Below are 24,580 nucleotides of genomic sequence, written 5' to 3'. Positions count from 1 at the left end.
TTCCATTTTTATTTACATTTTACACAGATTCCCAGCTTTGGAATCGGGATGTAACACTTCATCATCAGTATTGGCTCAAGGGACCCTGCTTTCTTTGCTTCCCTGAGGATATTTTTCTAACATTTACCTTAAAGAAATAAGACCTTTCATGTAAAAATGTTTTTCCTAATAATAAATAGCATAGCCTTAAACCTCATTCTATCCAAACCAGACATAAAACTCATCATCTTAAGTTAAAATAAATGTGCGCTAGTTTACTTCTCCCCATATTCTCCATTTTATTATTATTGTTTATTTTATTTTTTACAAAACTTAACGCATGCAACGTATGCATAACTTCCTTAGGTTTTAGTCAAAGTAAATAATGGCAACTCTGCCAAATCGGCCAATTTATCTTATCACGGGACCCGATTGTCGTCAGCGACACGTCTTATGGAAGCTGTAGTTTCAGGCACGAGACTGCTCCCTATCATTGACTTACCTGTCTTCCACAATAGAAATACAATTCCCAGAGTTCAGCGCGAACCGGAGCGTGATCTACGCGTGTAGACAGACCATGGCGTTGTACGCTGTGTGACAGGTTAGCATCCGAAAAACATCTCCGGACAGACGCGTCTGCGCACTGAAAACCGCTGCCGACAGCGACGGCGGGGTCAGATATAAGGATGGGGTCCCGAATCAAGTAAGAATGTTTATCCGCTGGGTTAAGACTGTTAGCAGCCTGCTTCTCTGTTAGCTTTGTTACAGTAAGTCATTGGGGAAGATACAGTACAGTACAAGGCCCTGACTTGTTGCGACACAGGCTAAAAACACTGTTGGTACACCCCTTACTGGACAAGAAAAACAAAGCATTTTAAATGTGTCTTATGGCTAGAGGTCTGCTAGTCATTCACAAGCTGAAAACAGTAAGAAGCCTGTCGTGCAGAAGCTGAGTCAGGGGTGACTAGCTGTGAATTAGGAACATGCTTCTCTATGTGCAGCTAGTGTAAACATGGTAACTGTGTCGGTGTTTATTCCTAAAGCGGATGCTAGTTTTCTGGACATAACAGCAGAACAGGAACGCCGAGCTTTCCCGTAGCCCAATGTCACGGCTCCGATAACGTTGTAAACATTGTAGGGCTGCGACGAGTCTGTCACTAAGTCGTGGCTGCTATGGAGCCCTGCTATAGCTGGATCCAGTCTTGTTTGGGACAATCAATGCTAAATACACGTTTCAGTAAACCTGTTATGTTGTTGCTAAATCTAGCCAGTGTCTTTTTATTGATCTAAGCGTGCAAATGTCACCTTGTAAATTTCTTTGTAAGTTTTAAATTTTCAGACGAAAAATATTCAGACAAATCTAAATATAATATGAGCATATATTTTTATTTTTTTATTTTTTTGGAAACAGAATAATTTGTTATGGTGATTAGCAGTATTCTTGTGAAACCAGCAGTCACACCTGCTTAACTACACCTGTCTGTAGCAGTCAGTCTGGTGTTGATGCTTTATCCCACAGCTGTCTGTTAAGAAACAGCTGAGCAGAGGTGAAAGGACAGTGGCAGGCCAGTTTTGTGCAAATATACATAAAAAAAATAATAAGTAGAAATACCGTGAATAAGGTAACACCTTATTGGGCACAACCCTTAAGAACGTAAACACAACATGCATGTATGTATGTTATGTTTCACCATCCAGCCCAGTACTTGCAAAATTCTTACAGCTGATTGTAGTGTTAAAAATTTGGTTTTAAATTTCCAGTTACTGACATTTCTCCACTGAGGCATAAGCTTTCAAGCGTGAATCGCTATGCTTCTAAGGATCAACCCCAACCCATAGCTATTAAGTTAAGGAAACATCTCCAAATCTTGGATCACAACAGGCTTTGGACTGGGTGGTAGCTACTATATCTTGTGACATCATGTTAATTGAACTAATATGTTCAATTTTAGTTAAAATTTACGTAATCTAATGTTGTGCTTTGAACATTGTGAATATACTGACCTAATTCACAAGAAAGTTGGCCTTAATTAAGTGGAATACAGTTCATAACTAACATGCTCCGCAGACTAAGAGGCCTAGGAAGTTGGAACATGGTAAAACCACCAGAATGTTGCATAGCGCCACTGTACATATTATGAATTGATTATTTCTTTCATTCGTGCTTCATTCATTAGTCTTATTCAACAGTCTAAGAACAAACACAATATTACGTCAAACACAATCAGAACTTTAAATTGCCCATCAAATTAATTACATGTTGAACACTGTTCTGTCATTATGTGAAGAGAATTATGGTAAATCAAAATGAAAGTGTTGAAGTGTTGCAAGGGTCCCCTGCATTATGAATATGCTTTCTTGTCTGAAATTTGTCCATAACACAGAAAGAACATAATTCTAAGTTTTTATCCTCTGTTGTAGGGAGAGCCCTGAGTCCACTTTTGAGGTATATCTGGAGGTAACCCATCCAGGCACACAGAGCTCTGGTAAGTGCCTCAAGGCTGAGATACAGCTAATCCTGCACTAAATCCTTCTTAACTGTTCTCATTTTTCTTTCTTGTGTGTATGTATGTATGTATGTATGCAATATGCATATAGAGGTATTTTAAGTAATTTCAGTATTTGCGTTATTTGACAATACTTACAAAAAAATCTAACTAATGATTACTCAAGCTGAGTCTTTACAGTGTGGTTTGGAGAAATGACCGCTTTACTCAAAGGCTTTTTCTGCATCCAAGGTGGCTCTGGTAGGACCTGTTCATCGTAATGATGAAATGAAAAAGTCTGAGTGTGTTATTGGATGAATGTCTACCTTTGAACAAAGCCCGTTTCACCTGGAGGAATCGTGGATGAAGTTACTTCTTCTGTTCTGTAAGCTAGTACCTTAGTGAAGATGTCTGTATCATGTTGAGGAGAGAAATGAGGCGGTAACTCGATGGTAAGGTTAAAACTTTGTTTCGTTTTAAGGCAGAATGAAAGTGTATTTGCTTTCATGTTTGCTGAAATATTGAATTTTCTTTTTATCGTTGTCAGTCTGTTCAAGATAAGAGTTAGGATGGGCCAAAAGTGTTTATGGAGCTCAGCAGGAAAGTCATCAGGTCCTGGTGATTTGTTATTGGGCATAAGTCTGGGGGCAATGGAAAGCTGCTGGTGAATCAAGTGTGTTGGTTGTTTTACAGACAAGACGGAATCCTTTTTGTCCACTGCACACAGTGCTGATACCAACACATTTGTGATAATGGGCAGACTTGGTTGTCTGATAGTAGATCTGTTTTTTTAATATATTGTTTAGTTTTAGTCTTAAACTAACTGAATAGGATCCAGAACACAAACACACAGACTCAATAAAATAAATTTAACTATCTTAAATACACAAGTCTCTTATTTACATTGGCAAAAAAAAAAATCTAAATTGGTTTCACCAAAGAGTCCAGACAAAACAGACCAGAAACCAGAAGAGAACACAATGGGGAGATACTGACAGGCCATGACTCTGTATAACTCCAGTACTTTGGAATATCATGTTGCCTTAAAGGTGTGGTATCAAAAGAGTGCTGATACTTCAATACTTTTACCCCCACCCCACCCCCCCACGCGGGCACACACACACACACACACACACACACAGAAAAGCAGAAGAATGTTACTCAATGACGGGACAGCTAAAAATATAAACCATGGATAAAATGTATAATGTGTAAAAATATATACTGAACCAAGTTCTGTTAAGCCAGTTTTATTTTTATGTCTCCTCACCGGCGATAGCCATGAGCACCTCAGGAACAGAAGGGCGGACTGGGGCCATATTTCACCGTGGTCACACACTGAACTAGTCACAGTACTCTTGGGTGCCCACCTTGAAACTGTGCTAATTGTATTGATCTTCTGTGCTGCCAGGTTGAAGATGTGTGTGAAGCATCCACATTTTAGAATTTGTAACTAATTTGCAACCGGCAGTCATATTTGAAGCATTGTAGTTCACCAAAAGCTCATTAGTTTTGACGATACTGAGCTACAGGTGATCGTTGTCCTGAAGCTCTCTGTCGGTCACTGTGTTTATCATGTGAGTCTGGACAGACATGGACATAGACTGCAATGTGATTGGTGTGCAGAGGCAAACAGCTACAGGGTGGTGACCCTAGTTAAAACACCATTTGGGACATTTGGTCAGTGTGTGTTTACAATGCTTTTGATTGCTCTGCTGTAAAAAAGCACAAAGCGCAATTTATTGATTCATTACACCCATAAATGTCTCTGTGGCATATATGGAAAAAAGCAGTGGACTTTTTAGCGCTCACTGCACAGTCATCAAGCTGCTGCCACCAGTGTTTCCTGAAATAGCCCATCTAATGAGGACGTCCCCGCTGTGTGCAATCAGTGCAGTTCTTAATGTGTTTTCTTATCGGTTATTTGGCCAGCGTTTATCAAATATTGAAGACGGCTCCCTACTCAGCAGGACGCCACCTCTCAGCTTTAATGTGCACACCCACATATGCACAGCGCGTGGGATGAAGACAGATAGACACGTTTTTCTGTCATCGTGCCTTCTTGTATGGATGAAGCTGGCGGTTCATTAATGCACATAGCAAATCAGAACTTCTACATCAAAATTATTTGAATCAAAAATGAATATAATAAAGTAGCCAACTGGATTTCTTGAGTGAGTAGTCAGATCTTTGACCAGCAGCTTTCACTTCCAGAGAGCTCTGTCTTAGCTAAATGATGAATGACGGCGGTTCTATAAAAAGCTGGTGTGTCTCGTTTCTCTGAGGCTTTTTTAATCTGCAGTACGTGACTAAATTTCCTGTGTACTGAGGAGAGGCTATATTTCTAAGAATTTTGTCCTGTTTGAGTTTCGTGCCTGTCATCATTTCCTCGATGAAACTAAACTTCAAAACCGCAAAGGTTCGTTTGGAAGCTGCACATGTACTGACAGCTGAACAGGCAGAGACGTGGACGTGAGTTAAGTCTGGCAACGCGTGCTTGTTTGAGGGGGAGAAGCGGGGCTTTCGTGGGTTGGTTGCAGTCGGAAACGTGTCAGCACAGCCTGTTGGGAGGCACAGTTTGTCGTGCTGTGCAAATCAGAGTGCCAGAAGTGCCAATAAATACAAAAAAAAAATCCCCTATGGTGTCGCCTTAATTTGAATGAAGTGGCCCAGATCAGAACACAGACCCAGGTTAATATTCTGTTGGTGTGTATGCTTCTAATATCAGTAAATACAAGCTCCTAGAATGCTCAGAACCTCACAGACTGATTTACTGGCTAGAACTTCACTTATAAGCCAATAAAAGCTTTTTCATAAACCTGCCCGACTATGAATGACTCATCGTCTTAAGCCAAAGTGAATGTGCTCTATTAGTTTACTTCTCCACAGTCATTTTACTTTTGTACATATTTAACAGGGCCAGAGGTGCGGAGGCAGTTCCCAGAAGACTATACAGACCAGGTTTGAAAAACATAATACACTTTATTTCCTTTTGTTTTTTTCCTCTCTCACCCTCCTAATGGCTGTTGGGTTTTTCCCATGCCATTGCAGTAACTCTTGTCTTAACTAACCACTGTTGTGTACTGTGGTCATGTTTGTGTTCCAATAAAAAAACAAAACATGGGCAGCCTGGAAATTCAAGTGATACCATTTTTTGTTTGTTTATGCTTTGCTCTTTCTCTTTTGTTTTTCTCACATATTTCTCATCATCCTTCAGTCAGTTCCTTCATATTACAGCCCCTGGAAAGTTTTTCACTTTACTCAATGATGCTATGCCACATCATTTTTTTACTTAGATATTGATGATAACTCATGTTAACTACACACATTTGTATTCTGTTATTCTTCATGTGTGTACCACAGGAAACTCTTCAAACTGTGCCCAAGTTCTGTTTCCCTTTCATCATGGACAGGTACACACATGCACACACACACACACGCACACACATCTCTTCCCTGACCCTGAGGTACACCCCCCAGTGATACAGGCAGATAAGTCTCGGTGTACCTCAGAACAATACCATTTTGTTTCTAGTTGTCCAGCCCAGAATCACAGACAAATCATAATATATCCATTTCTTTTCATTGTAGTCTTCTTTGCAGTCCTACAAAGCAACAGCGTCAAATACACTACACTGGTTTTACTAAAATTATCTGAGTGACGGCAGAGTAAATATGGACACATACTGTGAAGTGGGAGACCCCCACTGTTTCAGCAGTATATCAACCACTATCTCTGTTGGTTCAGTATTTATGTTTTACTTTACAATTCACCCATAATACTGTGCATTAGTGAGTTTATCACTGGTGCCAGTAAAATGAGTATATGTTCTCCAAGAGCTCCTGGCTGTCCTCCACACACAGGTCAGAGCCTGTAGCCTGCAGCGCTGTCATGAGCAATTTGTTTTGTGCTCTGCATCCTTCATCCTCTCTCCCCCCTTTCTCTCTCTCTCTCTCCCTCTCTCTTTCCGTCTGCCTTCTGAACCTCTCTCATCCTGCAGCCTGACAGTGAACCAGGTCGGCCAACACTTCACATTTGTGTTGACTGACATTGAGAGCAAACAGAGGTTCGGCTTCTGTCGCCTGTCCTCTGGTGCCCACACTTGCTACTGCATTCTTAGGTGAGTCTGTGTGTGTCTGTGGCTGTGTGCAGTCAGTGTTTGCCCCCTAGCTGCCATTCCATTGTTATATTTTTTAAATATCAGGAACAGGTCAATCAAATAAGTAAAAAAGAAAAAGAATTTTAAAATTAACTGCTGACATTTTGTAGTCTCAGTGTTTATGACTTGGTGGGACTTAATTTAAGGTATTGATAGTACAGAGTGTAAACTGTATTGAGCAAAAATGTAGCCATTTAGGCACAAGGAAATTTGATTACAAGTGAAATAGTAAGTAAAGTAAGCTTGTTAAAGGTAGATCCTGGACATGGCTGAGGAGTGAAAACTGGTTTGAGTCCCACAGTTATGAAACAATCCTACAATGTGCTTTTAACCCCACATTCTCTTCAACTCTTAAACAGTGTCTTAGCAGTCTTAGCTTTGTAAAAATATAACATTTTTTTTTATTGTCTCAGCTACCTGCCCTGGTTTGAAGTTTTCTACAAGCTACTGAATATCCTCGCAGATTATACCGTCAAAGGCCAGGTAAGGACATGGACACGTGACTCGTCTTGTGGGGTCATTACATTGTATCAGATTTCAGCCATGTTTCTGCCTGTAGAAGGGGGCGGGGGGGTTGGGGGGGAAGTAATTCACACCTGGACACATAAGACTAATGAGTCACATGATGGTTGTGTGAGACAACGACCCCCTTGCAGTCACATGTTGGCTGGGCGGGTCTACCATCTAGGTTTAATACCTGGGACTCCTGAAGCAGCTGATTGGCTTTTCATAATGCAGAACTAGAAGAAATGGCAACAGGAACAGACTACTACTTCTGTAAAAATCAATTGAACTATAACACTGACACATTGGTGTACTTTTAAACAGTTTTCAAATGCATCTGTAGTAGATTGTAGCAGTATATGAATTCCTCTTGATTATGCTTTTTCACAACAAGCTATATAACTGAGCAATAATAAACTGACAGAGCAGTATAATCAGTCACACAGTTGTGAAAACGTGACAGGGCAATATCAAGTGTCAATTTCTTGTTTGACTTTGCAACAATAATTCTGTGAGGACTGTCACATGTCACACATGTCACATGGAAAAAAGTTTTTAGAAGTACACAAAAAATAGTGGACTCGCTCTTTAAATGGCCATTACATGATGGATGGATGGATGGATAGATAGATAGATAGACAGATAGATACTTTATTGATCCCGAGGGAAATTAAAGAATGGATTATTTTTCAACTGCTGAATGTTTCAGGAAAGTCAGTGGCAAGAGCTCCTGGTGTCACTCCACACGCTTCCTATCCCTGAGCCCGGAGTCCCTGTTCATCTCGGTGTGGTGAGTCCGACTTCATCACATCACACCCAGCTTGGTTTAAACTGGAAACACTACAAGAACGTGTTTTCACAAAGGAAAACAATGTCACCGATGTTTAACATTTTAACTCTTCAGCTGCCATCAGAGTACTGTACTTAAGCTCTTGTTTCGTGTTTTCTCCAGCATTCCTTCTTCACTGTGCCTGACACAGGGGAACTCCCCACCATACCTGAGAATGTGAGTGTTGTCACTTCCCTCATCCCAGTCAGATCTTCTCTAACCTCCCTCGCTTTTAATCAAGGAGAGGCTCACAGTTCATACAGTTGATTTGTTACCGTGAGCATGACCAGTGTAAGCCATTAAGGCATGAGGACGTTTGATTAAAAGTGAACCAGTAAATACTGTAACCTTCTTAAAGGTAGATCCTGAAGATGGCTCGCCGTTTAGAGTGAAAACTGATTCAGGTCCCACAGTTTTCTGACTATCAAATGAAACAACCCTTAAGATGTAGTGTATGCCCCAAATTCTATAACTTAAACATTGTAAATCTCAGCTCAAAATATAACACCAACATTTTTTCAGTGGTCTGCATAACCTGGAAGTAAATTAGAAACCTAGAAAACTTTTTTGGCTTATTTTTTTTTAAATGTTTAAATAATTTAAATACAGTGTTGCATTTAATGACCTATTTCTGTGTATAAGAGCCAAGCACACTTTAAGTAACATTTACATGTTGCTCTAACGCTGGATGTAGCTGGTTTCACTGATCACAGATAGTGGAAATGTAACGTTGCAGCAGCTCCACATGTGGTTCATGTACATTATGTTTTCGGATCAGTCAAAGGCTCACCGTGTGTAACGTCAAATGAACTGTCTGAATGTTTGCGGGGCTCAGTAACGTGGATTACCCTCCTGCCCGGGCAAGTAAAAAGGCACCTCGGGCTAGTGAATCTAGCAACTGGTATTTAAAAAATAAAACAAAACACTTTAACATTTAAATTAATGAATGGTAATAATAAAATCCCAGCTCATGCTTTTGGCCTGGTATGCTCTGATTGCGGTATGAGAGGTATGAGAACTGTCATTAGATTTTTTTGATTTATTTCTTATGTTGCAGCCTTTACTGGTCCAGATTACAAATAATACATAGTTAGTACATTGCTGCTTAGTACTTGTCAGTTGAAATAGCTACTGCATACTTTCTTTGCAATATTGAACTTTATGAGTTGAACCACAGATTGTATTATTCATACAGAATCATGGTCTGTATGTTCACAATTGTCTCTCATGTTTTTCTCTTATTGTGTCTGACCTTTGCAGAGAAACCTAACAGAGTACTTTGTAGCAGTAGATGTCAATAACATGCTTCATCTGTACGCTAGTATGCTTTTTGAACGCCGAATCCTCATCTGCTGTAGCAAACTAAGCACTGTAAGTAGAGTCTACTTTCTCTTTGTTTTCTTTTCTTCATATCTACTCATTTTGGTCCCTTTTTCTTTTAGTAATGAACAGCTCTGTTGGATTTTATAGTTTACGGGACTTCACGTTTCTGAAAACAGTTTAGAAAATGCTTTCTTAAAAATGTCATTTGGAGTCTTTAGAATTAAATGTTGTTGTTTTTGAAGTTCTCTGACCTTAAATATGGAATATGGATTAACTCTGAGTTGGAAATTGTTTGACTGAGTTTATAGCAACCTATCTGGATATCAGTAAATCAGTGCCAGTGCTTGACCTTATGTGGCCAGCCTTTTTTTTTATTGGTTACGTTTTTCTGTTTTGTCTCTTAATTTCTGTTTCTATTGTTGACCATAGTGAACAGAAGTTAAAAGCGTCTCCTTATACTGATCAGTTCCCACAGCCTGACATATGTAGCCTAGCTAACCAAATTAGTCTGTACTCTGACTCTGTGCTTTATACGCTTATGTTTTTTCAGTTTTGTCTGAACTTAGAACAGATGAGATCAGTATGTAACTGCACAATCAGTAAAAGGAAGAGCGTAGATACTGTTCATGATGCACAAAGAATTCAGATAGCAAAAACATACCAGAAATTTGCTTGTGCAGTTGCTGGTAGTAACATAGACATTTTTTCCAGTATTCATCCCCCTTCAGCTTTTGAAAATGAATGAATATAATTAATATCATCGACGAGAAGAGCAAAGTTTGAGGGTAAGGGGAGGCTCCTCTGAGGGCAACATTTTGTGATTGTGTCTGACCAGGACTGCTGGAATAATGTCAGTATGGCATCATTAAGATTTCTTTCTTTTTTTTTTTAACTCTATGCAGTGAGAAAAAGGATAAGAAAATGGAATAGATGCAATAATCCAACAACATTAATATGAATTTATGAAGTCAGTGTTTGTAGGCACCTCAATAGCAAAACACAGGTGCAAGCTTGCTAGTAACACTCACTGTCAGTGTAGCATAGCGTCTGATACCTGCTTACGGGTTGTTGTGGCTACTTCAGTCAGTTAGAAGAGCACAATGTGGCATCATGTGTCTCATGTTTGTCTTTGTCCACAGTTAACAGCTTGCGTCCATGGGTCTGCAGCCATGTTATATCCAATGCACTGGCAACATGTTTACATTCCTGTCCTGCCTCAGCATCTTTTAGACTACTGCTGGTGAGTGTACTGGCTATTATCCATCACTAGATAAATGCACACCATAAAGGAGTAGTTTTGATCATAAACTTTCCGTATTTTCATTAGCATTAACACAACAGGCACACAGACAGCTTGCTAAGTGGTCGTGGGCTTCAAAAGGTCACACGCAATGCATCTTGGTACATAGCTCCACCAGCAGGAGAACTTTCTCAGTCAGTACAGCACACACTGAGTTGCTTCAGTTGCATCAATTGACTGTATTTATCCCTTTAAGTTCCAGCTCAGTTAACCCAACTATTATCAACTAACTATGAAACTGGCTTTTCTTTTCAGTGCCCCAATGCCTTACCTTATCGGAGTACATTCCAGCCAGATGGAGGTAGGTGTCTATAACTGAGGAGATAAGGGGCCTCATTTATAAAAAACTCTGCAGAGAATCCATACTAAGTGTTTTACATACATCCAAATGAGGAAATGAACATATATACAGTTGTCTGCATGGATCAGCTTCATATCCTGCTCTTTACGCATCCACATTGAACCATCAATGGTAAAATTAAAGCACATCATTAATGTTAATGCATAGAAATTAGAATGCTGATCAGTGGTTCAGTGGTGAATAATGGCAAGTATGCTCTTTCTGTTGCATGTAGAAAGTTCGAGGGTTGGCTCTGGACGATGTTGTGGTTCTGAATGTGGACACAAACACCCTGGAAACCCCTTATGATGATCTCCAAAGCCTGCCCAATGATGTGGTGAGAAACTATTATACACTTCACAGCATATTTTAGAGAATCAATCCAGTTTTTATTATGGATGTGAACATTCACAGATACACTTGTGTTCTAATTAATGTGACTTTGTGTCCATCAGGTTTCATCTTTAAAAAGTCGTTTGAAGAAGGTTTCAACTACAACTGGGGATGGTGTGGCTCGAGCCTTCCTCAAGAGTCAGGCGGCCTTATTCGGCTGCTACAGAAACGCTCTGCAGATCGAGTCGGTCAGTACACACTGTAGACCAATAAAAAATGGTCTTGATATTGTTCCTTTATTGTGAGTTTTGGTAAGATGGCATACAGAGTCACATGGATATGTCCACATCCTTACATATGGACTGTGGTTGTCCATGTAACAAGATTAAAGGACAGGACAACTCAGAAGTGATTATAAAATGTTTACTGTGTTAGCATTGTACGCCATGTGACACTTGTGCTTTCCTGCTTTTTTAGGGTGAGCCCATAACATTTAACGAGGAAGCCTTTGTGAACCATCGTTCCAGTGCCATGAGACAGTTCCTCCAGAATGCCATCCAGCTGCAGCTCTTCAAACAGGTACACAAACACACACATTTTGCCCATCCTCTTACACTCAAGCCTAATACATTTTGTGGTTCCACCTGCAGTTTATTGATGGTCGTTTGGACCTGCTGAATTCAGGAGAAGGTTTCAGTGACGTATTTGAGGAAGAGATTGACATGAGTGAATATGCAGGTGAGTAAGCAGTAAGGTGTCTGTGGGTTGCTTTTCAATCAGGTTCATGGACAGAGTGCACCTACAGTGCGCCCGGAAAGTATTCACACTGCGGCCTCAAGTCCTTTTGAGTATGATCCTATAAGCTTGGCACAGCTTTCTTCAATGCAGAACCTCAGCTCCATCAGGTTGGATGGGGAGCGTTGGTGCATAGCCATTTCAGATCTCTCCAGAGATGCTCAATAGGGTTCAAGTCTGGGCTCTGGCTGGGCCACTCAGCATTCACAGTGTTGTCCTGAAGCCCCTCCTTTGTGATGTTGGCTGTATGCTTAGGGTTGTTGCAGGTTGTCAGCAGGATGTCTCTGTACATTGCTGCAGTCATCTTTCCCTCGACCCTTACTGGTCTCCCAGTTCCTGCTGCCGCAGAACATCCCCACAGCATGATGCTATCACCACCATGCTTCACAGGAGGAATGGTATTGGCCGGGTGATGAGCAGTGCCTGGTTTCCAGACATGACGCTTGTCATTCTTGCCAAAGAGTTCAGTCTTTGTTTCATCAGACCAGAGAATTTTGTTTCTTGCGGTCTGAGAGTCCTTCAGGTGCCTTTAGGCAAACTCCAAAGGGGCTTTCATATGCAATTTACTGAGGAGTGGCTTCTGTCTGGCCACTTTACCATACAGGCCTGATTGGTGGAGTGCTGCAGAAATGGTTGTCCTTCTTGAAGGTTCTCCCCACTCCACAGAGCAGCACTGGAGCTCTGTCAAAGTGACCATTGAGTTCTTGGTCACCTCCCTGTCTAAGGTCCTTCTACCCCGATCACTCAGTTTAGTTGGGCAGCCAGCTCTAGGAGCCAGCTCTAGCTCTCTACCTTTCTCCAGATCTGTGCCTCGACACAATCCTGTCTCGGAGGTCTACAGACAATTCCTTTGACTTCATGGCTTGGTTTGTGTTCTGACATGAACAAGTGGACTCAACTCAAGTTGTAGAAACCTCTGAAGGATGATCAATGGAAACAGGATACATCTGAGCTCAATTTGGAGTGTCATGGCAAAGGGTGTGAATACTTATGTACAGGTTACATTTTTTGTTTTTTATTTTTAATAAATTTGCATAAGATTCAAGCAAACTTGTTTCCCTTTGTCATCACGGGGTATTTTGTGTAGAACTTTGAGAAAGTATACACCCCCTTGGTGTTTTCCTGTTTTGTTGCGTTACAACCTGGAATTAAAATGGACTTTTGGGAGGTTTGTACCATTTAATTTACACAATAGGCCTGCCACTTTGCAGTTGCAAATTTTTTTATTTTTTTTTGTGTGTGTGACACAAACAGTAATTAAAACAGAAAAACACACTTTGGTGTGAATACAGTGTCTTTGTTGAATTGCTGATTAATTCCCTGTCTGTGAGTTTTGGTGGGTAGCCTGTTCTTACTAGGTTTGTAGAGATGCCATACCTTTACATTTTGTTATCATGGATTTAATGGTGCTCCGTGTTATGTTTACAGGGATATTTCTTTCATAACCCAACCCTAGCCTGTACGCCTCCACAACTTTGTCTCTGACTGGTTTGGAAAGCTTTGGTCTTCATGTTGCTTGCTTAGTGCAATTGCAGACTCAGGGGGCTTTCAGAACCAGTGTATTTATACTGATATCATATGAAAGATCATGTGACACTTTGATTGCACACAAGTGGACCTCGGTCAATTAATTATGTGACTTGTGAAGTTAATAGGTTGGACAAGATCTTATTTCATAGCGAAAGGGTTGAATACATATGCACTTAGAACTTTTCGGTTTTTATTTATTTTTTAAACAAGGTATTTTCTTCATTCCACTTCAACAATTTGGACTATTTTATTGGGCCTATTACATGAAATCCAAATGACAATCCATTTTAATTCCAGGTTGTAATGAAACAAAACAAGAACACCAAGGGGTGAATACTTTTGCAGGGCACAGTATGAGGAAGTCCTGTAATGTGAAGTTTAAAAGATTGTTCTGTTGGGTGTTAACCGTGCTTACTGTGTGTCAAAACTGATGTTTCTATGGTGAATCACTCTGATGTTTAACTTGTCGGCCAGACTAGATTTCCTTGTACCCATGACTTGATGTTGTTGACCTTTTATTATTGTGACCTCCCACAGGTAGTGACAAGACCTACCACCAATGGCTGTTCACTGTGAAGGTGAGTTAGTCTGAATGCTAGAAAAAAATAACTGGCTACATTTTTGTTTTTGCCCTGTTGACAGCAGGGAAAAGTCTTGTTAGTGTATATAGTATTTTACTCAGACTGTCTATCCAACACAAGTTATTCAAAAACTACTGGCCAGACTGCCACCAAACCTAACTGTGGACATGGATGCATACACATTTTATGTGTATAAGGTCAAAGGTTTATTTCACTTTGGCATTATAATGTTCTGCAAAAACACTTTTCTGGCCATTAGTCAGCACTGTAACTGAGCAATGAAAGGGCAGATTGTGACCATATTTCACATTTGGTCAGATTCTGAATTGGTGGAACTTATTTTGGGTGTCCATCTTGAATCTGTGCTGATTATATAGATGTGCTGATTGTATATCTTCATCCATGCCAATATAGTGGTATCTTCCATATAGCCAATAACTACCCTAATTACATTTTATGAAATTCCTTCAAAGTCTACACTAGATGTAAGCTGCAACTGGTGTGCAGAGACGCACACTATATAAACAAAAGTAGTGGGACAACTGACTATTACACCAACGTTACTCTGGTAACATTGCATTCTAAATACATGGACATTTGTGTGGAGTAGCTGCTGAACCATTAAAATTTCCCTTCCCTGGATGTAAGGGGCTGAGCCAACCCCTGAAAGACAGCCTCATACCACACCTTAATTCAATAATACAGAGGTCTGTCTGAATACTTTTGTCTATATAGTCAATCACATGTCTGTAATTCTATTTTTTTATGGTTTGTGTTGGCATTAAAACCTTTTAATTTTGCATTTACAGTGTCTTCCTTCCAACATCACCATCAGGGCACGTTGCACCTTTTGAGGTGAAACTAACTACTTAAGATCAAATTCATTCAAGTCAGTAGTTGCAAAGTATACTAGTTACTCTACCTTGAATGAAGCTTCACTACACTGAGGCTACCCCCAGAGTAATGTAGCTAAGCTAGAGTAACATGTCAAAAGTAGTTTACTACATCCAATTTTCTCATTAATGTTAATCAACACGGTAAGTGAAAGAATCCATAACCATTGTCCATAAGTCTCCATACAGCCAAACATTTCACCAGTACTACAACGCAGCATTTGGCCAGCTTAGTGCTGTATTTGTGCACTGTTTGTGCTTCTCCATCCAGCAACACCTGTCCCCTGAGTGAAGGTTCCTACTTGTATTGTAAGTGAGCCAAAGCACAAAGGTGACACCTACTGGACCAACATAGTGTCCTGCCTACGGTTAGCTCAAAAAATTGCTCCTACATGTACATTAATGGAACAATAATAATAATGATAATAATCGACTTGTGTTTCTGGTGTCGACTAGAGAGTGTAGTAATGTTTAAACCACTTGTTGGTGCATACAGATAGTCTCACTAACAGATTTTGTGGAAATGTTTTTGACAGAAAGGGGGTGGAGCAATCTTTAACACAGTGAAGACTAAGGCGAACCCAGCCATGAAGACCGTTTACAAGTTTGTGAGTACCTGTCCAACTTCTGTTGGCTTCAGATATAAGAAAAGGAACCTTTAGAAGTGTGAATGGCAATGTTTCTCTTTATTTTATAGGCAAAGGACCATGCAAAAATGCGTATCAAAGAAGTGAAGAGCCGACTTAAGCAGAAGGTATGAATATATACGCTCCTGACTGTTGTGGATCATTGTTTGCTGCTATGCTGGTGTGTAAATTTGAGAGTTTGAATCTTGAGCTCCAACAACAAAAGTGGTGACAGTTCTTAGTCTCCCTCGCATATAAAAATACTGTAAACACTACCCTGACTTATCTAAACTACATCAACTAAATCTCACATCCACAGTTGCGGCATGCAGCCTCCCTCCCCGACCCCCTTCCCCAGCTGTGCCATTATTCTTTTAGCCCAGGTCAACCTCCACCTCCCTGTGTCCCTTTTTTGCAGGAGCAGGCAGAAAATGGCTTCTCCACAGCAGGATCATCAGTCATCGATGACGACAACACAGCAGGCTTTACCTCCTCTACTGGTGCAGCCAGGAGGGAGGGGCCACTGCGAACCTTGGACAACCACAGGCCAATCACTGTGCACTTTGGACAGGTGGGCAGAAATGAGGTGGGGTGGGGATGTGGTGAGAAGGAAATGCAAAGAGAAAGAGTTCACACGGGATTTCAACAAGTTTCAACAAAGGACTGTAACAACAGTTGGGTGATTGAAACCAATGTAATTTCATAAAATAATATAATATATTCCATACAATTTACAATATTTTTTTGGAACTGCAGTTACCTACTACTGTTGGAACTAAAACTTGAACCCCACCTTTTTAGTTTGTATTTGTTTACACTGTGGCAAATGTTTTCATGACAGGTCTGGAGTTATAAGTTATTGTGGCATTTTTCTATGTTTTCTAAAGTGCAAATCATAGTGAATGAAAATATAAAAGTCATGTCACATATCTGTGCGTTCAGTGATGACTAAGTTAAGATTCTGTGAAAAAGTAGTGAGACTTTTGATGCAACTTGTGACATTTGAGTGTTTTTAATACCTCAGTATCCGCTATGAGATGTGTCTCAGATGCACTGCTGTTCAAACTGGCGGTCATGATACAAAGACGACTAACTTATAATAACTAGCTTTTAGTTGTTTTCAAAATGCCAGTGTGCCTCCCTCCCATGGCTGCTATGCCATCCTCCCCCTGCCCCCCTTTGAACTCTCCTGTCTCCTTTTGGCTCTATTTATGTTTTTTACATCAGTGTGATAATGCACCTTGATTTGTCATCCTTTTTAATTTACTGGATTAGGTACAAAATAGCATGATACTTATACCTTTTCCTGTTTTCATTCATTGCAAGGTGACAGCTATTTCACTTTGTCAACTGCAACTTTTTTACAGTTTTATTTTCCTGTTCCCATAAAATTTCTGAAAACATTATTATAGTACTGTATTCCTAAGTTGTGTTCCCTTTTCTTGATTATTATCTTTCCACTTCCACAGGCTCGGCCACCAATGCTGTTGAAGAGACCAAGCAGTAATGTCAGCCTGGAAAGCAGCCTTGACCAGTAAGCCTGCCTCTCTTGTATAAATGTGCATATGTACATTTACATAGCCAGATAGCCAGTGCATGAGCTTTGAGGTACAGCTGTAAAATCCACTTATAGGTCACTCTTAGTTGAACTTTGAGAACAGTGCAAGCCCATATTAGCCTTCCAAACATAATGGAGCTTGTCAACTAGTGAATAATTTTCAGTATGGACTGTCTTTGTTTCACTCTGGAGTTACTATTCTTACTTTACTATTCAATTTCCCTAACTTGCACCACTGATGTTAACATGTCCTGCAGCTGCTTCACAGTAAAAGCCATTCAGAGGTGCTTACTAGTTTCATACCATGCATTTGACTTAATTAGATTTTTTTGATGTTTGAAGCACTCATTGCTACCTGACTTGCTACTTGACTTGGACTTAGTTTAATTAATTAATTCAGTTTATTTATATAGCGCCAATTCACAACAAAAGTTATCTCATGACACTTTCCAATTAGAGCAGGTCTAGACCAAACTCTTTAATTAAATTGTGAAATAGAGAGAGCCCAACATTCCCCCTTGAGCAAGCACTTGGCGACAGTGGCGAGGAAAAACTGCCTTTTAGAAGGCAGAAACCTCGGAGCAGACCCCGGCTCAAGATGGGCGGCCATCTGCCTTGACCGGTTGGGTTGAGAGAGAGAGAGAGAGAGAGAGAGAGAGAGAGAGCAAGGGAGAGAGGCAGAGGGGGTGGGGTGTGAGAGAAGGAGCACACAAGCAGAGATGCATAGCAGCAGTAATAATACCAGAAGTATCGAAATGTAAATAATGACAATGACAATGACTTAGACACCCATAACTTTTGATTTAACTTGGACTTGAACCTTTTGAATTGAAAATACTTGATAGTGTCCTCATATGTTAAGATGTTATTTAAAAAGTGTGCTGCGAATCAGTGATTTCCTATCCAACCCTCAATTGGCTTACATTAACTCCGTGGGTCTGAAAATTAGCGGCTGCCAAGCACCAAATATGGGTAGGTTCTCTGTTTAATAAGTAAATCAATTTGTCGCCTGCACCGGTGGGTAAATGTTTGTACCAAAACAGTCATGTAAAAAAAAACTTCATTTACAGGCACTGCTTCTGTCCTCTGCTGTCTGTGTCTGTGAGTCTGATACACGTGCAGGGATAGGGACTTCATTCAGGTGCACCTCATGACTCTGAAGTCCACATTGCTTTGTATGGCACAGTTTGTGCGCATCAACAGGGGCTTCAACATGTATTCAAGTAAACCTCAGTTTAATTCAATTCAGTTTATTTATATAGCGCCAATTCACAACAAAAGTTATCTCATGACACTTTCCAATTAGAGCAGGTTTAGATTAAACTCTTTAATTAAGTTGTAATACAGAGAACCCAACATTCCCCCTTGAGCAAGCACTTGGCGACAGTGGAGAGGAAAAACTGCCTTTTAGAAGGCAGAAACCTCGGAGCAGACCCCGGCTCAAGATGGGCGGCCATCTGCCTTGACTGGTTGGGTTAGTCAAACCACTTCAATAAAAAAATTGATTGCAGTATGTAAAACTTGGGTCAAAAATTACAGAGATGCAACAACTTTCAATTTCATTTAATATATGAAGTTGCACAAAGAACAGTAAGTCATGGCAACACGTTGCCTTGCATTTGATGAAAAGTACATTATGATTTGTGTATCTCTTGTGACTGGAAAGTCCATGACTTGGTCACACCCCTGCGCTATTAAAGTGAGTACATAAATGTTAGAAATATATCATGATGATTACTCAATATATGTGATAAAGTACTAGTATACACAACAAAGAAAACACTTTAAGCCGTACCTAAAATTTAAGGAGCAAAAAAATGGATGTCAGTAACCCCTGTTACCAAGCAGAAATAGGTTTACCTGTAGAACTAGACCAGCAAGTTGTCTATTCCAAAGACCGTGAAGAGCGAGGTAAATGGTACGAACTTTGATTGTAATAATGCTTACCTTCCTGATCTGATTAAAGTGATCCATGAAATGTAACCATATATATAAACATGTAAACTTTATAAATCTTTGAAAATGTTATTTTCTCTCATTTGAAGTGAATGGTTACTTCTCTGGAACTAGGGCTGTTCTCATTACAGTCCCTACTGGAACTAGTTGACACTGTATTTGTATTCACTGTGGTATATTAAATCCACTGAATTTTGGTGTAAAACTAGGAAAATCTCAATCTACCATAAAGGCAAAATATTCTATGGAGAAGAGTTTTGTTTTGTTTTTTTAACTAAGGCAGCCTGACTGCATTTTCTAGAAACATTTTGAGTCTCTCCATTTAAGTGAGTAAGGATTTGTTTGTTGAGAACCTAAAAAGAACAGAAATGCAACTTATCTAAGTACACTAACATAATGATCCTAATACACTGTATGTAAATAAAAACACAAATGCATACTCCTAAGATTACTAATCTCTAACCTTTCTTTTCTTAATTGTGTTCTTCTTTCCTGTTCTTTATTAATTAATTAACATGTGTGTAATGAGCTGTGACTTTCCTGTTGTCTTCCTTCCTCCCTTCATCACTGTAGCTCTATCCGTCCTACTCGTCACTACACAGTGTTTCTCTCTGAGGATTCATCTGGAGATGAGCTACAGTATGACGATGACTCCATTTCTGGGTTTCCTGACAGCTTTCTCTTCTCCGTCCCTTTTGAGTGGTCGCCTCTGTATGCATCTCTCTGATTGGCTTTGCACTAGTGATTAATTTGATAAGCTTTTCCTAACTTGTCTGTTTTCTTTGTAATTAATTATGTGCATGTGTGTGTACATCTGTTTTAAAGCTTCACATGGAGGACTTTATGGTCATTGTAAATATATATTGGGATAAGAACACCTCTAGCTGTTGAGCCATCATGAGCCATGTTGTAAATCAATGACAAGGACTGCTTTTCCTGATTTATCAGATAGGATTTGTTTAAAACAGACATTCCTACCATGTTATTTTAAGTGTAAATGGTTACTTAACTGATTTTCAAGAAGTTTGCTGTGTCATGTTTATATATCACTGATGGTATTAAAGTCCTTATATCCCGACAGAAGATTTTATCAACATTGTCGACCCCTACCCAAGTGGTTTTGTGAACAGTGATTACTGCATCTTATTAGCCAATTAATATGCAACTGATTTAAAGCACAATATCAGCCATAAGTACAAAGTAGCATTCACAGGTTGGGTATAGTGTTTAGACCTCTAAAGTGTGAGAGAAATGAATTACCATCGGTCAAACTCTTTTCCTGCAGGCCACAGCCGTACCGCTCCCTGAAGGAGGTTGAGTTGATAGAAGGAGATGATCCTGGTTTTGGGGCAGAAAGTCACACTGCCCCTCCCAGCCCAGTTAATGAGAAGTTCTCCAATGTCAACCTCCTGGGCGATATTTTCGGCTGCCAGGATGAGCCTGACAGCCAACCAGTGACCTTAGCCAAAAGTCTAGAGGACCTGAGGACGCCCAAAGACACTGAGGATCTACAGGCAAAGTTCACCTACCAGGTCAGAGGTCCAGATATTCCACTGCCAAATCTTGTAGAACACTGCCTTAATAGAAAGTTACTGGCACAGACATTTCAAATACAATAATATTAAAATTATCGCGTTAACGCATATGCGATAATAATGCTTTAAATTATTAAAAGCTTAAAAATATATTAAACTTGAAACAAAAGTTAAAAAACAAGTTTTACGCTAATGTCACAAGAGCACCTCAATCCCCAAAGAAATAACTATTACACCGAAAAAAAACCTGAATAAATAGAATGAAATCAAATTAAGTTAAGTGTCCATTATTTATTTACATAATTTTTTCCCCAAAATATGCTCGTCCTCTCTTAGCCATGGTCAAGTTAAGTGACTGTCGGTAAGGACTCAGCATTTCCTGATTTTTCTGCTTCATGCAAAAACTTTTAAAAATTAGAATGACTAAAATGATGGGACACCTTTATTGTGAAGGACATTTTCAAGTCACCGTGAGTTGTTTTTCAGTGTCCTAAAATGAATGATGAACTAAAACCACTTGGCTCTTGCATGAATTGTATGTCAGTAATGTAAGTTGTAAGCACAACTTATTTACTCAGTTGATTGTGAGAAACCGCTGGAATGGTTCTGAAGTCTAAATTATCTCTGGTGTTTGCAGCGAATGGACCTGAGTGTTGGTGAACACTCACGAACGCTTCCAGGCCTCAAGCTCTCCACCCCTTACAATAAACTGTGGAGTATAGGGCAGGATGAAACAGCCTTGCCCATTTGTGTGCCTCCCGCATGTGACCGACCACCGTCTGTCCAACTTCCTGTGCAGACTGAAACCCACTCTCCAAACCATGAAAGCTCCGGCCTGGGCTCAGACCCTTTGGAACCTTCTACACCGAGCAACATCACCATTCCACGTCCCCATGGAAGGAAGACGCCTGAGCTTGGTAGCGTCCTAGCACCCCCTGGGGCCCAGTCGCGTCCTAAGCCAGCAGGAGCTGGTGAAGGAGGGACTACATCAGGGGCACATGAGTTTAGGCAAGCCCTGAGCATGAACATAGATGGAGACCTGCTTAAACCCACCAAGGCCGTTGAGGACAATATAGATCTGATAAGCCTTCTAGACCCCCTGAAAACCTCAGCACCAGCCGGTTCCACTTCACTGAGTGACGGAGTAGATATTGGTGTGTCATCTACCTGCAAACCAACACCACCACTCAGGTCTTACCCACAGGGATTGCCTCCTTTCCCACTGCATCCTCATATATCACTCAACCCTTTTGCCCAGTCTCTGCCTCACACATCCCCTCAGATGCATTATTCACCGACCGTGAGTGGGAATCCCTTCAGTTCAGTCTATGGGCCTGCACTAGGCTCTTACTTACACACTACACCCCAGTCCCAGCCCTTTTCTACACTTCCAGGACTCTACAGACAGCATTCACCAGGCAGTTCAACTTTGCCACCCAGCTATGGAAGGCTCCAGTCAGCCATCCCCTCCTCAGTCACCTCCCTCCCTAACTCCTCTGCCAGCAATCAAACTCTCTCTAGTCTGGCAGACTCGACATCTGTCTCCAGTGCAACCATGACCAAACTGGCAAAACCATTTCATGTTGAGGGAAACAGTCAGACAACTCAGGATCCTTTTGGGGATCTGCTAACAATGGCCAAGCCAGCTACACCCCAAAAAAAGAAGGTGGAGGACCTTCGCAGGAGATGGGAAACATTTGACTAAAACCTGTGACTATGTACTGAAGTGCCCCTCTTTGTTGCTACCCACACTTTCCCACTACTGTATCAGGACCTTCTGTTGCAGTATCACTTTACTCAGTTCATGCAGCTCACAGTCGTAGAAGAGTAATCAATAGTGTTTCAGCTATTAACATATTAAAGACTTTCTAAGAATGCAACTTGAGAGAGAATTGTCGTAATCGCCTATCCCAAAATGATGATTTGGAATTGTATGTATTTTAAAACAATGTTGAGGAATGAAAAAGAGTTGATTACAATATCTGGTGGCTCTGCAAGTTTTTTAACGTTATGTCACAACTTATGTACTTGAATCAAAATTTTTAATAGTACTCACAGACTGTGAGTACTTGGTATTGTCAGCCAGCTTGCTTAAAATTAGGAAACATTAACTTATTGAGCTTACATTATAATGTTAAAGGGGCTTTTTAGACGTAACCAGTTGCTGCTGCCACCTTCGTTGTTTGTCTTGTCAGCAACTGAAATAAGCACCAGTTGCAAGGAGAGAGAAGCTGTCTGGAGCTGTTCAATCTGCTTTCCACTGTAGCCTCTACTATTTGCTACGTTCTATCTGCTTGCTACTGTAACCTCATCTTGTTGCCATGGCAACCATGGAAGCCACATAATGGTGGGAGGAGTGCAGCAGCTCATTTTCTAGGAGTTCCCTGAATCATACACCTCTTCCATCAGCAGCAAACAAATAGTCAGAACAAACATTGCTTTGTTAACTGTTATGTATACTGTCAGCCCTTTCCTCTACTTTAAAGATGCAATTTGAAAGATACTGTATGGCCAGAATTTGATGCCTTCTAGCTGAGCAGTCTTGCTAACCACTTGCCCCTTGAGGCACTAAGTTATAGAGTATGGAGAACTTGGAGTGAACCAGTAAACTACAGTCTGTTAGCCAGGGAGTTGACATGGTATTTAAAAATGGCGCAAGTAACAATTAGCTCATCAATTTTATCCAGGTGGCAAATGACAAAATTAGCATACTGGTGGACATAAAGATTGTAGATCTGGAAACAACTATTTATTTATTTATTTAATTAAAAATGATGAGGTGACACAGCGTAACTTCCCTACTGCAGTCAGTGACTCCTTTGGAAGAACGAACTGAAGACCTTGAAAACCGCAGCATGTGAGACAAGTCAAGTCAAGTCAACTTTATTTGTATAGCCCATTTTTACAAGCAGTTTGTCTCAAAGGGCTTAACATAACATCAGCAACATCCTCTGCCCTTCGACCCTCACATCGACTAAGGAAAAACTCCCAGAAAAACCTTTAACAGGAAAAAATGGAAGAAACCTCAGGGTGAGCAACAGAGGAGGGATCCCTCACCCAGGACGGGCAGACGTGCAATGGATGTTGTACAGGCAGGAAAGCAATTAACAACATGAGAAATGACATTACTAAAAAGATAAGCAAAACAAAATCTCAACTGTTTAGTTTCACTTTTGCTACCACCTCAATATGATTTTAACATTTCACAAGTTATAAGAAAATTATAGTAATGAAAATTATAATGAACTGCTGTAACATTCATGTATTCTTTTTTTATGTGATGTTGAGAATCACTATCCTATCAGTTCGATTTCGGCCCGTAGGGAGAACCACCCCGCCCATAGTCGGTACATAGAGGAATGACAGGCAGATGTCAACAATACACATTGGGTTGGTCATAGAGCCGGCTACAGTTCAGCTTGAAGATCTGGATGGAGAGATACCTGCAGAAAGATACAGAGAGAGAGAGAGAGAAAGGGAGGGAGAGACACAAGACTACGAGGAGCACTGGGACACACAGTTAGTGACATAAAATAATGAACTGCATGTTAATCTGACGAGGGGAGAGGATAGAAGAGGAGAAGGAGGAGGGGAAACTGCTTGGTGGATCATGTTTGTGTCCCCCGGCAGCATAGGCCTATAGCAGCTTAGCTATGATAGAGATTTAAAGATTAACAGTTAGTCAGACCTATTCTACCTGTGGCTATATATCATGAGGTGAGTGAAACTATGCCTACCAGCCCTACACACTTTATTTGGTGCTAACTATATGCTTTACTAAACAGAAAGGTTTTAAGTTTAGTCTTAAAAGTGGAGGTGGTGTCTGCCTGTCGAACCCAGATTGGCAACTGG

At 40.4% G+C, this 24,580-nt stretch overlaps 1 protein-coding gene across 2 annotated transcripts; it reads left to right on the top strand.

The window, feature by feature from the left end:
- Nucleotides 1-510: 510 nt before the first annotated feature.
- Nucleotides 511-22,709, top strand: dennd1a (DENN/MADD domain containing 1A). Of its 2 annotated transcripts, XM_046374393.1 has the most exons (23): nt 511-682; nt 2,401-2,465; nt 5,383-5,426; nt 5,829-5,878; nt 6,467-6,586; nt 7,039-7,108; nt 7,839-7,919; nt 8,082-8,135; nt 9,219-9,329; nt 10,421-10,521; nt 10,837-10,882; nt 11,157-11,258; nt 11,377-11,502; nt 11,732-11,833; nt 11,905-11,992; nt 14,117-14,157; nt 15,590-15,661; nt 15,751-15,807; nt 16,098-16,250; nt 17,149-17,213; nt 19,767-19,904; nt 20,479-20,725; nt 21,366-22,709. In XM_046374393.1, exons 1-23 carry the CDS (start codon nt 666-668, stop codon nt 22,431-22,433), a joined length of 3,018 nt encoding a protein of 1,005 aa, XP_046230349.1. In that variant the 5' UTR covers nt 511-665; the 3' UTR covers nt 22,434-22,709. The 2 variants fall into 2 exon arrangements, with proteins under 2 accessions (XP_046230349.1, XP_046230350.1); XM_046374394.1 differs by lacking the exon at nt 19,767-19,904 and having other exon boundaries at nt 513-682.
- Nucleotides 22,710-24,580: the final 1,871 nt, after the last annotated feature.

Source organism: Scatophagus argus, chromosome 20, assembly GCF_020382885.2.
Source record: "Scatophagus argus isolate fScaArg1 chromosome 20, fScaArg1.pri, whole genome shotgun sequence".
NCBI lineage: Eukaryota > Metazoa > Chordata > Actinopteri > Scatophagidae > Scatophagus > Scatophagus argus.
This window is presented reverse-complemented; position numbering and strand designations above follow the sequence as displayed.

Coding starts and splice junctions, on each gene's coding strand:
- dennd1a (XM_046374393.1), top strand. Junction 2,466..5,382: donor TCCAGGCACACAGAGCTCTG/GTAAGTGCCTCA, acceptor CATATTTAACAG/GGCCAGAGGTGCGGAGGCAG. Junction 7,109..7,838: donor ATTATACCGTCAAAGGCCAG/GTAAGGACATGG, acceptor TGAATGTTTCAG/GAAAGTCAGTGGCAAGAGCT.